At 46.3% G+C, this 16,970-nt stretch overlaps 1 protein-coding gene across 1 annotated transcript in view; it reads left to right on the top strand.

The window, feature by feature from the left end:
- Positions 1-16,970, top strand: part of LOC311246347 (uncharacterized protein) — a 50,598-nt gene that overhangs the window by 21,830 nt on the left and 11,798 nt on the right. Inside the window, exon 2 of the mRNA XM_084336501.1 lies at positions 6,637-8,307. Coding sequence (XP_084192627.1) covers positions 6,637-8,307 — 1,671 coding nt within the window. The remainder of the gene's footprint in view (positions 1-6,636; positions 8,308-16,970) is intronic.

The following is a 16,970-nucleotide window of genomic DNA, read 5'->3' as shown; positions in this document are numbered from 1 at the left end:
ACAGGCAATAGTGATGATATAATTTGGGCAGTGCTGAGCTGGGTTACTTTCCTCCAGTGTATTTGTCCCCCGGCCCCACCCAATGGCCCCATGCGCGCACACACACACACACACACACACACACACACACACACACACACACACACACACACACACACACACACACACACTTACATTTAGTAATTTAGCTGACGCTTTTATCCAAAGCGACTTACAAGTTCTGTACGACAAGACAGCAAGAAGGGTACAACTCTTATCAGCTGAGTAACAATGTTTATCAAAGTGTTGCGTGTTACAGTGTAGGTTAGTTTATTAGGACAAGTGCATGACAGTAAGGTTAGTCACGGTTCGATTTTTTTTTTCTTTTTTCTTTTTTTTTTGTAATCATTTCAGATAATGGTTGAAGAAGTGAGTCTTTAGTCGACGGCGAAAGATTGGACGGGATTCGGCTGTCCTAACTGGGATGGGTAGTTCTCACACACACACACACACACACACACACACACACACGCACACACACACACACACAAAGCGAAGTAAAAAAAATTATTGAAAAAAAAAAGTTGAAAAAAATTTGAAAAAAAAAATTTAAACTTCGATTTTTTTTTTAATGTTCGAAGCTTGTGCCATCGAACGAAGCTTCGAAGCTTCGAAGTATTTAAGACAGCCCTAATGTTTTGTATAGTGTTTGGTCTTTATTCTTTTACTTGTTTCTACTGTATGAAGCATAATCCCAGGAGGCTCATACAGAACCAAGCATTTCACTGTATGTGACAAATAAAAAAACAAAACATGAAACTAGTGTCTTAGGCTGAGGTTACACCTTTCGTATCATCTTCGTATTGTTTTCTTATACGCATCGCCGCGTATCGCCGCGACGTCATGCGCCTCGAGTCACACTTTCGTTTTTTTTTCGTTTTTGTCAGCCAAGCACACTGATGTAGTACACTGCCAAAGCAGTAGGTGGCAGTAGGTGGCAAACATGAAGGCAATTTCAACCAATCAGAACGAATGTGCCAATACACTTCCTGGAAGCTCCAGCAAAGAAAATGTCAATAAGCCAGGCGCCTATGCCGCGCCACCATCTTGCTCAATGCAGCAATTCTTTTTTCAGCAAAGCCTAATAAAAGTGCAATAAACAAAACGGATACATTCACTGTGTTCTGCCTGTCATTTGTTGATGAAACAAAACTAACATCAACACAAGTGACCACCAAGAGCAGATAGTTTAGTCTAAAAAACGATCGGTAGCATTGTTAGCCATTGTTAGCTGCATGCTAACGTCAATGGAGTATGCCATTATAATAATATAGCATTGTGGCTAGAAGCTAACGTTAGCTCACGCTACTTAGCCTGCACCAAAACTGATGATATCGCGAGCTATCAGTAGTTAGATAACATTAGAGACAACGCTGTGTGTATTAAACAAAGGTGAATAGATGACTGAGCCATTTTGTTTAATGCTTGTTAAGTTGAAAGAGGAACTCTGAGCTAACAGGGTCTGAATCCTGATAGCTCACGTTAGCCAGCTCATGCAATCGGTAATGCTAGCAGAATGAATGGATGTAAACTTTATTTAACATATTGCATATGGGTACAATACAATACGGCTCAATACAAACAATTGTTAAGGGAATGCAGACTGTTGTAGCTTGGACTGGGGTCCTTATAACAATAACTTGACAACACATGGTAGCTGAAGCTATTTGGGACACGGAGCTCTGTCACACACACACTGTACACAGGAAGGGCACGCAGATGGTATCTACTGCGCATGGGCGTTTTCGCAACAACTGCTCCGTGCAGACTACACGCTGTATTCCTGGCGTTTTTTTTGCGTATCTCCAAACGCAAACACAATTTTGCGTTTCAGCCGTATCCACAAAAAAACGCCAAAAAACGCGTTTCTGTGTAGATAGGACATCATACGTCGTCAAAAACGTATAAAAAAACGCCAGGAATACACTAGTCTAACCTCAGCCTTAGTGAGTGTAGGGTGAGCACAGCGGTTTCTGCCTGAAACGTAAATGCAAAGAAAGGCGTAACTTACATCACACATGTCTTATTTCGACACCGTATGGCCCTCGTACCCCCAGGGCCTGAGACCAGCTACAGGTTTCAATAAACCAGACTCTCTGCTGCGCAAATGAAAGGAGGGGTTTTTCATGATGCATTCTCCATCCTTGTCATTTACATTGAGTCATTTAGCTGAACGCTTTTATCCAAAGCGACTTACAAGTTCTGTACAACAAGTCAGCAGGAAGGTTACAACTATTTCAGCTGAGTAACAATCAAACAGTGGTTAAACTTGGGTGCCGCAGTATTGAGTGCATAGACATAAGACATTAGTATAGTAGGAGGAGTGCATGGTAGTATAGGACAGTAAGAAGTAGGGGTGGGACGGTACGCAACCGAACCGTGTACCGTTCGGCACGACCTCCACGGTTCGGGGCGTCTGTGTATTGTACGGTTCCGGGGATGCGCAAATAAAATAAAAACTTCATATGGCACAGGGCCGGGAGAGGTGAGCGCTGGCTGCAGGCAGCAGCAGCAGCACTGCAGCCAGGCCTACACACATCTTGCCATAGCGTTAGCAGTTTGTACAACACAACGCACGTTTTAACTATGGTAGCCCCGCTAGCCCGAGCTAATACAGTCAATGAAATGTTACCGTAGCTAGTACTAGCTAGCAGAGGAGGAAATGAGAGTCTGAGAGGCGGGGTGTTTAAAGACAATGATAGGCGTTTATTCAACATCCAAGAAGGCTAACATACAAGGCATTCAAAATATGTGTGTTCTACCTAGGGATGGGTATCGTTAGGATTTTATCGATACTACTACTCTTATCGATACTGCTTAACGGTTCGGTACTTTATCGACATTGCTTTATTATTTATAACTTTATAAATAAATATTATTTCTTCAGCAACATTTCTTCAGCAACAGCAGCAGCAATGTTCTTTTATATAACTTTATAAATAAATTATGAATAAATATAATAAATAAATATTATTTCTTCAACAGCAGCAACAATGTTTTAAATGTGTCTGAATTATAGACTTTTTTATAATAAACAACAAATGTAAGAAAAACTATATACACTGAATGATTAGTTGTTACCTAAAGCCCTTGGACTCCACTGTAGAGAAATGGTGCAGGCCTTTGACAACAAACTGGGTCACAGCCCTGTTCACCCTATCCTCTGTCATCCTTCCTAGCTGCTAGGGTGAAGGGACTTGGCTTGGCTGGGACCGGTGGTGTAAGGAGAGGGAGGAGGCGTGGGCTGGGACATGGTGGCTGCAGCTTCAGCCTGACGAATGACGATCTATAAAAAGTTGTCATCTTTCAAATATATTTGTAGCTAAACAATTAGCTAAGCAATTATATTTTATTTATTAGCCTATTCGTAGTAATTCGTTATTAGCCTAGCTAACTCTGTATTATCTTGGCTTACCTGCAGTGGACGTGCATGGAAATGGAACACTGCGAGCAAAGCAGTCGAAAACGGCGCATTTTCTGCAGACTAATGTTATGTTTTGACAACAGATGTTTTGACAAATTGCTTGTATTGCCACCCATACTTGCCAATGTTTTATTGCACTTGTGGCAACGTGCGTTGTCGGCATCGACTTTCGTAAAGTGTACCCAGACTTTCGTTTAGTTCTCTCCGCCATGATGAGCGCAGAGCTCGGTCTGTGTCCTCCGCGCTTCAACACGGAGCCAAGTACAGGCCCCGCCCTGAAGTACCCGTATGTGTATGTTGTGAGTGTGTGGCTCGCTGAGTCGCTGTGGCTCGCTTCGCGTGCAGACAGAGAGAGGAGAGGAGACCCAACTGAGAATAGATTAACGGCGTCAATTGTATTATTGCGTTAACGGCCCAGCTCTAATATATAATATTCCAGCAAGCGTTGTCTGCATCTAGCTTTGTAAAGTGTAACCACACTTGCGACCGTTTTCGGCTTGCCATTGCCCCAACTGCTTTGTTGTTGAATCAAGTCAAATCCTAGGTAAGCGCGTATTGTGCGTGTGAACGCTGACGTGAACGTGCGGCACACTTCATAGATTTTGTTTCGTGGTAAACGAAATGTTGACGTCATCAAAAAAAAATATTATGTTGGTAGTACCAATGTGAATCGGTCGATACCCTTAAAAGTACCGGATTCGGTACCCATCCCTAGTAGTTAGAGACCATTGACCGGAGGTCGAGGACCTTGAAGCGGATTCGTGCAGCGATGGGGAGCCAGTGCAGGTCCCTGAGAAGTGGGGTAACATGGGCAGACTTTGGTAGGTTGGAGATCAAACGGGCAGCCGTGTTCTGGATGAGTTGAAGAGGCTTGGTGGCGGTGGTCGGTAGACCAGCGAGCGGTGCATTGCAGCAGTAGTCGAGGCAAGACATGACAGTTGATTGGACAAGGAGTTGAGTGGCTTCTTTTGTCAGGAAGGGGCGGATCCTTCTGACATTGCTCAGGAGGAATCTGCAGGTCTTGGTCGTTGCGGCGATGTGAGCAGAGAAGTTCAGTCGATCATCAAGGACTAAAGTTAAACCAAGGTTTTTGGCGGCCAGGGACGAGGCCACGGCTCCATTTTCCACTGTGATGGAAAGGTCTGTCAGCGGGGAGGATTTGGCCGGCAGGTGAAGCAATTCTGTTTTGCTTAGCTTCAGTTTGAGGTGGTTGGTCGTCATCCAGGCGGAGATGTCGGACAGACAGGCCGAGATCCGCTCAGAGACATGGATATCTGAGGGAGGAAAGGAGAGGAAGAGTTGGGTATCGTCGGCATAGCAATGATACAAGAAGGCATGAGACGTAATAATGTTACCCAGAGATTTGGTGTAGAGGGAGAAGAGGAGGGGTCCAAGGAACGAGCCCTGGGGGACACCTTTCCGAAGGGGGCGGGGGGCTGACAGGGTTCCTCTCCATGATACTCGGTAGGAGCGGTCATCGAGGTAGGATGTCAGCCATGCCAGTGCAGAGCCAGTCACTCCCATTCCTGTGAGGGATGCGAGGAGGATCTGATGGTTGATCGTGCCGAAGGCTACTGACAGGTCCAGAAGAATCAGGACAGAGGAAAGGCCCTTTGCTTTTGCTAAGTGAAGAGCCTCTGTGACCGCAATAAGGGCCGGAGTGACCAGTCCTGAATCCTGAATGATTAGGTTCTAGGAGGTCATTCTGTAAGTTGGTTGGATACAGCACGTTCAAGTGATTTAGAAAGGATGGAGAGAAGAGAGACAGGTTGTCTATGACGGTGGAGGTTATGTTTTTTTTTTATCAGCGGTGTGACTGTGGCTTGTTTTAGGGAGGTGGGAATTACCCCCGAGTTGAGGGAGGAGTTGATGGTTGCCGTCAGGAATGGGAGGATGTCTGTCTGGTGCGAGTGGTGCCATAGTCTGGAGGAGTGGGGAGGATGTCTGGTGCTATCGTCTGGAGCAGGGGTTCCCAAACTTTTCAGGCCGCGACCCCCAAATAACGGTGTCAGAGAGCCGCGACCCCCACTATTATAGGAGGTAATACATTTTTTTTTATTTTTTTATTTAATTGAATTGAATTTTTTATAAATGGAAATGTATGGTTGAAACATGCAAACGTTCAAACGCACACACACTAATACGCATTGGAGGCTTTTAACCAGGGCCGGACTGGGGAAATCATTCAGGCCAGGAAATATAGTGCAGAATATAGCCCTAGTCAGGCCACTTTTTAAGCAGGGGGTCTGGGGGGGCCCCACCAGGATTTTTTTTGTTAAAAAGACTTCATTTCCTGCATTCTGGTGCAGGAATTCTTTCAGTTGCCTGACTGCATACATTTTTTATATATATTTTTTTTAATCATCTGGCGACCCCCACTTTGGGAACCCCTGGTCTGGAGGAGTGGGGAGGGTATCGGGGCCAGCTGACCCGTCCTCTTGTTTGACATGTAACTAAATCTACAGTTACAAGGGCGACAGTGGCTCGGGAGGTAGAACAGTAATTCCCGGTTCCCGGTTCGATTCCCACTCCTCCCGGGCAGCGTGTCAAAGTGTCCATGAGCAAGGGGCGCCCCAGTGGCGAACCACATAGCGTGCTCAGACGCGACACGGCCGACACGGGTTCGACTCCCGAACCCGTCGTTATTTGCCGAATGTCTTCCCCCCACTCTGTCTCCCATTCCTCCATCTTGCATACTTTATTAACATATTTTATTTTCAGTTTTTATAGTTTCACAAACACACATCAAGACAAATCACAAACACAAAAATAAATAAATAAAACACAAACAGTATCTTGCCAGGCACTGTCACATCAATGAACAAACATACACCATGTCGTATACTGTACACTAATGACGCAAGGGGCTGATTTACTGACATATACAGTATATATATATATTTTTTTACAAAAAATACAAGGGAGGACATTGAGAAGCACGTATGTTCTAGCTAAACATTCCAAAAAGGGACCCCATATCATATTAAATTTGTTCAAGGTCTCGGACCTACTGTGATGGATGCTTTCCAGCTGCAGAGAGGAGACCATCTCAGTGAGCCATCTTTTAAAGCCTGGAGACGATGTATCTTTCCATTCCTTTAGGAAAATTCTTTTGGCCACAATGTCTTGTGTTTTTGAATAACATTTGTTTTTATCCGTTTCTCTCATTGCAGTGGTCAGCAATGGCATCATCGCGGAGGACACGGAAACCATCGCAGACCAGATGCAGCTGCCCGTGCAGACCGCCCTACCGGATGACCTCCAGCCGGGGTTCGGGGACGAGACGGAGCCCATCCTGATGGCCTGGGAGGCCCAGGAGGATTTGGGCTCTGGCGAGGACCTACTGGGTGCCCCTGAACCGGAAATACAACCAGAGCCGGAACCTGTTGCTCCCACAGAGCCAGAACTTGTTGCTCTCACAGAGCCAGAACCTCCTGCTCCCACAGAGGCAGAACCGCCTGCTCCCACAGAGGCAGAACTTGCTGCTCCCACAGAGCCAGAACTTGTTGCTCCCACAGAGGCAGAACCTGCTGCTCCCACAGAGGCAGAACCTGCTGCTCCCACAGAGGCAGAACCTGCTGCTCCCACAGAGCCAGAACTTGTTGCTCCCACAGAGGCAGAACCTCCTGCTCCCACAGAGGCAGAACCTGCTGCTCCCACAGATGCAGAACCTGCTGCTCTCACAGAGGCAGAACCTGCTGCTCCCACAGAGGCCCCCACGACACAAGAAGTCCCTGCAGAGCCTGAGGCCCCTGCGGTTTCCCCTGTGGAAGAGCTGGCTCCTGTAGAAACTGTGGTGGCTGAGGCCTCTCCTGAGGTGGAGGCCCCTGCTGCTGAACCTGTTGTCGCAGTGGAAGAGACTCCTGCTGTCGTGGAAGAGGCAGCAGCCATGCCGGCAGAGGCCCCTGCTGAAGGCACTGATGCTGCGGCACCCGTTGAAGCTCTGGCACCCGTTGAGGCTGTGGCACCTGTTGAGGCGGTGGCACCTGTTGAAGCTCCAGCACCCGTTGAGGCGGTGGCACCTGTTGAAGCGGTGGCATCAGCACCCGTTGAAGCTGCAGCACCTGTTGAAGCTCCAGCACCTGTTGAGGTGGTGGCACCTGTTGAGGCGGTGGCACCTGTTGAGGCGGTGGCACCTGTTGAGGCGGTGGCACCTGTTGAAGCTGTGGCATTGGCACCCATTGAAGCTCCAGCACCCGTTGAGGCGGTGGCACCTGTTGAGGTTGTGGCACCTGTTGAAGCGGTGGCATCGGCACCCATTGAAGCTGCAGCACCCGTTGAGGCGGTGGCACCTGTTGAGGTTGTGGCACCTGTTGAAGCGGTGGCATCGGCACCCATTGAAGCTGCAGCACCTGTTGAAGCTGTGGCACCCATTGAAGCTCCAGCACCTGTTGAAGCTGTGGCATCGGCACCTGTTGAAGCTGTGGCACCCGTTGAAGCTGTGGCATCGGCACCCGTTGAAGCTGTGGCACCTGTTGTGGCAGTTGCACCCGTTGAAGCTGCGGCACCCGTTGAAGCTGTGGCATCGGCACCCGTTGAAGCTGTGGCACCTGTTGTGGCACCGGCACCCGTTGAAGCTGCGGCACCCGTTGTGGCAGTTGCACCTGTTGAAGCTGTGGCACCCGTTGAAGCTGCGGCACCCGTTGTGGCACCTGTTGAAGCTCCAGCACCCGTTGAAGCTGTGGCACCCGTTGTGGCACCCGTTGAAGCTGCAGCACCTGTTGAAGCTGCGGCACCCGTTGTGGCAGTTGCACCCGTTGAAGCTGCTCCGTCTATAATAGATGTAGCGATTGCTGCAGCTACAGTTCCACAGTTCCCAGTTCTAACTGCTGCCACACCTACAGGTACGACACCCTGCTCCCTGAACATCCCTGTCTGTCTGGTGGCACCGAGCATGAGCCTGCTCCTTCCCCTCGTTCATCTTCTCTGCAACCAGCAGTCGTCGATGACGTCGACCATGAAATGCTGTCGATTTGCATATTCATGGCCGACGCATCGTTACTTATGTACCGTCTTTGCAGTGGAAAGTCATAACATGCATAACATGCATAACGTGATTCATTAATGCAATGAATCACGTTCTAAATATAAATAACTTCTCTTAACACTTTGATCGCCAGGGTTAAATTCATAATTTACCATCCCTCGCCAGCCCTATTTAACATGGAGAAGTTCCCCTTCTTTGCAGGGCTATAACTTTTTAAATTGTATTGCTAAATTGACATTACTATGGCCCATTCAACGTCCTATATCTATTGTTCAGGGTGTAGCAACGTTATACTTTTTCATTCACATATTCATACTAAAATACGGTCTAAAGTATAAGTATGTTTTTATCGTTTTCTGCAGCTTTCTCCAGAACTTGATTTATAGCCCTAAATGCATTATATTGATGATCAAATACAGTTTGATAGCAATCTGTGCAAGATAAAAAATGTCAACTGGACGTGCTTCTAGGAGTTACTAAGTATGATCTGATGTTGACCGGATGGGCGGGGGGTCGTTTATAATTCCATGGCCAACGTTATATCATTCATCTAGTGTGGGTGATATGATCATTAGAGCAGTTAGTATCGAACACATTGAAAAATAACGCTGGATCTTACCGTATCTTCCTCGCGCCGTTGGACGATGAGCGTGGAACTGAAATATTCCTATTATGGGATGTAGAAATATCCGATCCATTTCCAGGTTGTATAATAGTATATACGTCTAAATCATGTTGTTTATCGAGTTATTTGCAACCGATCAACGTGCAGTGTGTCAAGATGGAGTCCCTCTAACGATAGCGAGTGCCCGGACGAAATATGGGTGAGCACCACTTCATCCGCATCACTTCCTGTTTGGGCGATCCGCCGATCGGCCACCAGATGGCGCTCTTGAACAGTTGGAGAGTTGAGAGGGGCTCAACAGTACATATCATGTCTCCGGGGGAGAAATATGATTTCGATCACAGATTTTTGAAATATTGATATCAAAGACGCTGCCCAGCGTTTTTGGCGATTAAAGGGTTAAACTACTGTTCATTTCACAGATACGTGGTGTCAACAGTGTCGTCATAGAAGTGCGCAGTAAGGCGGTTGTTAGTATCGTTGCATTTCTCTACACTGAGCTGAAATTAAACGATTGCACATAAATTAGGTAAATAACTATTAACAATATTTACAACACATAAATTAACTTATTTACAATTATACATACAGTAGTGACAACACACATATGAACTATTTACAATACAGGGAGGCACATACAACACTCTACACTATTTACAACCAGTGTCAGAGCGAGCGCACACAAGTTGTTCGACAATTTTGAGGGCTCAGAGTGCACACTGGACGCTCTGACCGAAGAGTCAGTTTATCAGAGCGGAGCAGATTTTAAGAGTGAATTTATTAACTCACCATAACTAGGACCCTATGAAATCCATTTTTATCTTTTCCTGTTTTCGGATATGAATTTTCCTGTTTTCGGATTTCTCTGTTTAAAATGTTCCTGTTTTCGGATTTTGGAGGAATATTTTTTCCTTTTGGCTTTAACCAAAAAAATAAATACAAAATTATGTTTTTAACCCTTTAATCGCCAAGGACGACTTTAGACGTCATTCCTCGCCATGCGTAATCTGCCAATGACGTCTTACAGCATCTTTGAGATCAATATTTAAAAAATCTGTCATGGCAATCATATTTCACCCACGGAGACTTGAGACTTGCTGTTGATCTCCTCTCAACTCTCCAACGGTTCAAGACGAACGGTTTGGCGAATCGCCAAAACCGGAAGTGACGCGTGGTGCTCACCCATATTTCGTCCGGCCACTCGCTATCGCTAGCGGGACTCCAGCTTGATACACTGGATAGCGATCCGTTGCCAATAACTCGATAAACAACATGATTTGGTGGGGGAGCTCCAGTAGCTCACTGCGTATCTCGGCGCTATTTCGGCGTCGGGGACAACCGTGCGCATCACGGATCTGGGGTACACGAGTTCGACTCCCGGACTCGCCGTATTTTCTCAGTGTCTTTCCCCGATCTATATGCCATTCAACCTGTTTCTGTCGGTCATGCTTGACCAGAAAAAGCGATAAACGCTAAAAAGAACCAGCTGTCTGGTCAAAGTTTTTAAAAAAAACATGATTTGGACGTATTTAGTATTATACAACCTGGAAATGGATCGCATATATCAACATCCCATAATAGCGAACTTTCTGCTCCACGCTGATCGCCCAACGCTATGAGGAAGCTTTCAATTTTTTCAATTCAGTTCAGTTCAATGCAGTTCAACTGCCAGTGTAGTGCAATAACTAAATAATCATTTGTTTAAAAGAAATCAGAAAAAAACTAAAATGTAATTTCTTTCAAAGAGATGTCCTTTAACTCATTGACCGCCACGCTGTTTTCCCATCTCTACTCAATGGCGCCAGCGTTATTGACCATTTGACAGGCATTGTTTATAGTCCAACACTGAATATAAAATTTAAAAAAATAATCCAGTCTTTTTTTCTAGATTGCGAGATATGACGTGTTATATGCATTATGCCCAAATCGTTCAGGTTGCTCGCCTGAAACTCCAAATATTTCCAAATCAAAGGTATATACCATATATATATATGTTTCGTTTGACCTCGAAACTGCGATCGTTACCAAAAGCATGTTTTAGGTTCGGTAAAATACGACACTGTGATCGGTACAAAAGCATGTTTTAGGTTAAAAAAATACCAGCAGGTTACTTAAAATAGACCTTACCTTAGTCAGAAGGTACTCTAAAATTTATAAATCCCAGTCGTCCCATCACGATCACAATTACTCGTGTATATTGGGCATGGCTATCATACGGGAAACAATAGGTTTGAGGCATCAAATCTCCGACCGATTGCTCTGTCCTGATTCCCTCTGAGGGGGACGAGTTCCTGCAGCAAAAAAAAGCAGAGAGAGAAAGACCGAGAGACCATACCCAGTTCAAAGGGTAGGCGATACGGCCACCTGGCGGGATTCGATCATCATTGCAATTTTAACGTAGGCAGCGGTGCCAGGGAGACACAGGCAGCTCCGAGCGAGTGTTTAGAATGGGTATCAAAGGGAAAAGATCAAAGGATCTAAAAACGAGAACTTGTTTTCGGCGCTCAACCGTTGGCGACGAAACACGAGAATACTCGTTTTTGGTGGCCAATGAGTTAAAGGTTCATGCTTCTCCCCATCTCTGGCTGACATCACCATTGTGATACATGATGGTTAGGCCTTTTGTGTTTTCCTCAGTGAGGGATTCTCTTTTGTCGGTCAGCAGCGTTTTGTACTTGCTGAAGCTTCTCTCTGTATAATAATTTTTTAAGTTTAAATATCAACATTATCTGGCCATCCTCAGTAAATACTATCAAACTCCTCTGACCCCATCTGGTCTTTCCAAAGACCAGAGTTGGGACAGGCGCGCGCACACACACACACACCTACACACACACACACACACACACACACACACACACACACACACACACACACACACACACACACACCTACACACACACCTACACACACACCTACACACACACACACACACACACACACACACACACACACACACACACACCTACACACACACACACACACACACACACACACCCTCACAGAAAGGGAGAATGGCCGCGCCACCGTTTTAATGTCATAGTGAAGATTGATTTATATGAAAATCGATTTATGTATAATTTAGCTCGCTCGCTAGCGTTACTGGGATTAAAGCAAGCTTTCCAAAAGATTTTTAAATTATTGAATAATTTCAGGAGGTGCGGGGGGTCCCATTGGCGGGGCGGGCTGCCCCTTCAAGGCAATGGTAGGGGAAACACTGGGATAGTTGATGCTAATAAATATTTGACAGAGGCAGAAATATTCTAAAATCATCAAGTCTGTCACTCTGCTATAAACTATTCTCTCTCTTGTGCGCACGCGTGTGTGTGTGTGTGTGTGTGTGTGTGTGTGTGTGTGTGTGTGACTGTTGTGTGTGTGTGTGTGAGAGAGAGTGTTTTCTGTCTTGTGTGTGTGTGTGTGTGTGTGTGTGTGTGTGTGTGAGCGAGTGTTGTGCGTGGTGTGTGTGTGTGTGCGTGTCAGAGAGAGTAGTGACAGAGGTGTGTCTGTGTGTGAGAGACACACAGGATTAGGCTAATTATCCTGAGCCTATTAAAAAAAATCTGATCTTTACAAATCAAAACTCAAACGTCTTACAATGGCCTAGCTAGCCGTCAGTGCTGAAAAATAAAAATCCTGACCTCGAAAGTCAAAGTGAATAGTGGAACCCACCACCCACACGGGTGCTACACTACAATGTGGTGGGGTCACATTCTTACCTGAGGGTGTGTTCAAACCTGTAAGAGCTGTACGGTTGAGGCTGACGATTATGATAAATGGATTCCACTGAATGACTGCTGCCATTATTAAAGGGGAATGCCACTCATTTCAAGATTGAACCACAGGTTATTCCTGCGCCTCCGGCACGGTTCAGTTAACCCTTTCACTACCACACTACAGAAGGTTAACCCTTTGCTATCACACTACAGACGGTTAGAATTTGTTCCTCACATTTTACCACACCGATGGCGGTACCATGCAAGGTTAGGGGGTTAAGTGTCTTGGAATGTAAACCTAATTTGTATCCGACAACTTAACATTCTACGGTGCCGCATGAAAGACGATCACAAATCCACATGTTTCCTCTCTGCTCTCTAGCGTTGGGCTCGAGCACGTAAAGCACACGTTGAACTGTCACAGGGCAGAGGGATGAGCACATTTAGATTCCTTGAAATGAGCAGCATTCCTGTTCTGTGAAGAGGATATTACCGCTCCCGGGCGCTACGAGTGGTGTTCCTGCTCACTGAAGCACCGGTCATGTTAAGTTGGTGAAGGAAGGATAGAGAAGGAGAAGGAGTGGGATGAGGGGTGGAGGGGAGTGGGATGAGGGGTGGAGGGGAGTGGGATGAGTGGTGGAGGGGAGTGGGATGAGGGGTGGAGGGGAGTGGGATGAGTGGTGGAGGGGAGTGGGATGAGTGGTGGAGGGGAGTGGGATGAGTGGTGGAGGGGAGTGGGATGAGGGGTTGGGGGGAGTGGGATGAGGGGTGGAGGGGAGTGGGATGAGGGGTGGAGGGGAGTGGGATGAGGGGTGGAGGGGAGTGGGATGAGGGGTGGAGGGGAGTGGGATGAGGGGTGGAGGGGAGTGGGATGAGGGGTGGAGGGGAGTGGGATGAGGGGTGGAGGGGAGTGGGAAAGAGAGAAAGACATGGTGAGAGTTTCAGAGAAAGTTCTTGGCTATCCACCCCTGCTACTGGCTGAGCTAACTGAAACACCCCTGTAAACAGGCGCTGACCTAGCTGAAACTAGGGATGTGCATGACTGACCAAAATCATTTTCGAATAGTTTACTGCTCTTAAGACCGAATATTAGAATATTCAACCACCCCTCCCAAAAAAACCATCGTAGCCTATAATAACAGCGTTGCATTGGCCTATCAATCGGTTTTAATAAACAAACAGAAACAGTAGCATGTGCATCTTTTAGATCAATTAGGCTATGAAAATTAGGCTGCCTCTAAAAAATTTTGTTAAATAAGTGGTTTGCTTCAATAAAAAAAAAAGTATTTTATAAAAAAAAAAAAATAATCAGAACTAGCTGAAACATCGCTGCAAACAGGCGCTAGACGCACAGGGGGGGACGCTGAACGTGTATAAACAGCTAAACAAGAGACGCGCACTGTGAACAGACTCTTTTGTCAGTCGAGTCAGAAATGTGCAAATATAAGTAGATCTTGTTTATATATCACGGTCGGGTGAACAAACACAATGAATGGCGGGGTCAGAAGAAGTCAGAACGCCACATCCGTCGCCTCGTCATCGAGATTATTGTTGAGCCAGGATCATTGGTCATAGCTGTAGGCACTCAGTGGTTCCCAAAGTGGGGGGGGTCGTGAGATGATTTCCAAAAAAATAAAAAATAAATCACAGTGTATGCTAGCCTGTTTTTTAACAATAATTTGTGATGCCATCACAAACACTGGCATTTAAAGGGTACACAAATAAAAAAAAATGGCTGCACCAGAATGCAGGAAATTAAGTCATTGTAACAAAAGATTTCCTGGTGGGTGACCCCCAGACCCCCCGCTTAAAAAGTAGCCTGACTAGGGCTATATTTCACACTATATTTCCTGGCCTGAATGATTTCCCCAGTCCGGCCCTGGTTAAAAGCCTCCAATGCTTATTAGTGTGTGTGCGTTTGAACATTTGCATGTTTCAACCACACATTTCCTTTTATTTATTTATTTATTTATTTTTGTAATTTTCTTTTTAACCTCCTATAATAGTGGTCTGCTGTCTTGTCGTACAGAACTTGTAAGTCGCTTTGGATAAAAGCGTCAGCTAAATGACTAAATGTAAATGTAAATGGGGGTCGCGGCTCTCTGACACCGTTATTTCGGGGGTCGCAGCCTGAAAACGTTGGGAATTCCGATAAACAAGATGACCAGGGGTACACACACACATACATTACACACACACACACACACACACTGATCCTTATCATTTAACCCTTTCACTGCCACACTACAGAAGGTTAACCCTTTACTATCACCGTCGGTAGTGTGATAGTAAAGGGTTAACCTTCTGTAGTGTGGCAGTGAACGGGTTAACCTGCTGTTGTGTGGCAGTGAAAGGGTTAAGAGGTAGTGGTGAAGAATCACCCACTGAACCATTCAACTATCCTGGTAATGAATAATCTCTTGGTAGAGATTCCTCTCTCGCGCGCCACTCCTGTGATTGGCTGGGGGGGGGGGGGGGGGGGGGGGGGGGGGAACAGGGCCGCTCCTGTGATTGGCTGGGGGCAGTTGACGGACAGCTGAACAGGGCGGTTGTTGTCGGGACAGCAGAAGCGGGACAGATAATGCAGTGTGACAGACAGTGAATGCAGCCACTAAATGGGTTCTCCTTGAGAGAGTGTGTTGGCTGTGGCCAGAGCATCTTGTCCTCCACACACAACCAGTCACCAGTCTCCCTTATTGTCCTCTGTTGTTGTGACTAGATAATACATAATCCCCTGTTGCTTCTGATTACATAAGCCCATGTAAATTCTCGCCATGCCGTGTGGAGGGGCCTTCTTCAGTCGCACAATGCAGTGTCGTAAAGTAAACTCGCCACTCCAGGGGAGGGTTTCCAGAGATAATGGAGTCGATTGTGTCACTCGTAGTATGTTGTTCGCATGTACCGTTCTTTGTGAAAGATACATTTATCCCACGCAAACCATAGGCATTGGTTTCAAAGAGGGGTCTATTGTTTACATCCAACAATTTGTAGTATGTTCGCTGTGGACGATGTGGGCCTATCATGGATGATGTAGGCCTCTCTGGATGCCTCTGGAATGGCATAGCTGGGATGATCTTATTCCCTCGCTGTCCGGTCCCACGAGATGCTCTTATTCCCTCGCTGTCCGGTCCCACGAGATGCTCTTATTCCCTCGCTGTCCGGTCCCACGAGATGCTCTTATTCCCTCGCTGTCCGGTCCCACGAGATGCTCTTATTCCCTCGCTGTCCGGTCCCACGAGATGCTCTTATTCCCTCGCTGTCCGGTCCCACGAGATGCTCTTATTCCCTCGCTGTCCGGTCCCACGAGATGCTCTTATTCCCTCGCTGTCCGGTCCCACGAGATGCTCTTATTCCCTCGCTGTCCGGTCCCACGAGATGCTCTTATTCCCTCGCTGTCCGGTCCCACGAGATGCTCTTATTCCCTCGCTGTCCGGTCCCACGAGATGCTCTTATTCCCTCGCTGTCCGGTCCCACGAGATGCTCTTATTCCCTCGCTGTCCGGTCCCACGAGATGCTCTTATTCCCTCGCTGTCCGGTCCCACGAGATGATCTTATTCCCTCGCTGTCCGGTCCCACGAGATGATCTTATTCCCTCGCTGTCCGGTCCCACGAGATGCTCTTATTCCCTCGCTGTCCGGTCCCACGAGACGCCACTCGGCTCCTCATTAATCTTCACGCTGACGGTCTGTTCTCAGTAACATGTTGTAATGAAGGGGTGTTTACTTTACCCTCTGTTCATTTGCAGTAGATACTGACATTAATTGGTCCATTAATTGTAATTGTATTAATTGATCATTTAAATTGATTACAAAGGCTGATTTGCAATCAAGACAAACAAACAAACAAACAAACAAACAAACAAAAACGGCTATGCTCAGGATTCAGTCCCAGGCCTAACAAAAAAAATCGTTTATTTTTTTATTTTTTATATAATAAAAGTTTCATAGAAATCTTAGTCAAACATTTAGTATTATGGATATTAAACATGCTGGCAGAGTACATGCATCCATGTTGTTGTGAACATTTTAATTAAATAAAGAAATTCCCTATCCATAGTCGCCGTGGGAAAGAAAAAAATAAAAAAATAAAATAAAATAAATTCCCTACCTACCCATGGCCAAACTGACAACCAACAGGAAACCAACAATATATTTTACTTTGCCCCATGGGATTACCCAGTGG

Source organism: Notolepis coatsorum (assembly GCF_963971535.1).
Source record: "Notolepis coatsorum genome assembly, chromosome: 19".
Taxonomy (NCBI): Eukaryota; Metazoa; Chordata; class Actinopteri; order Aulopiformes; family Paralepididae; genus Notolepis; species Notolepis coatsorum.
This window is presented reverse-complemented; position numbering and strand designations above follow the sequence as displayed.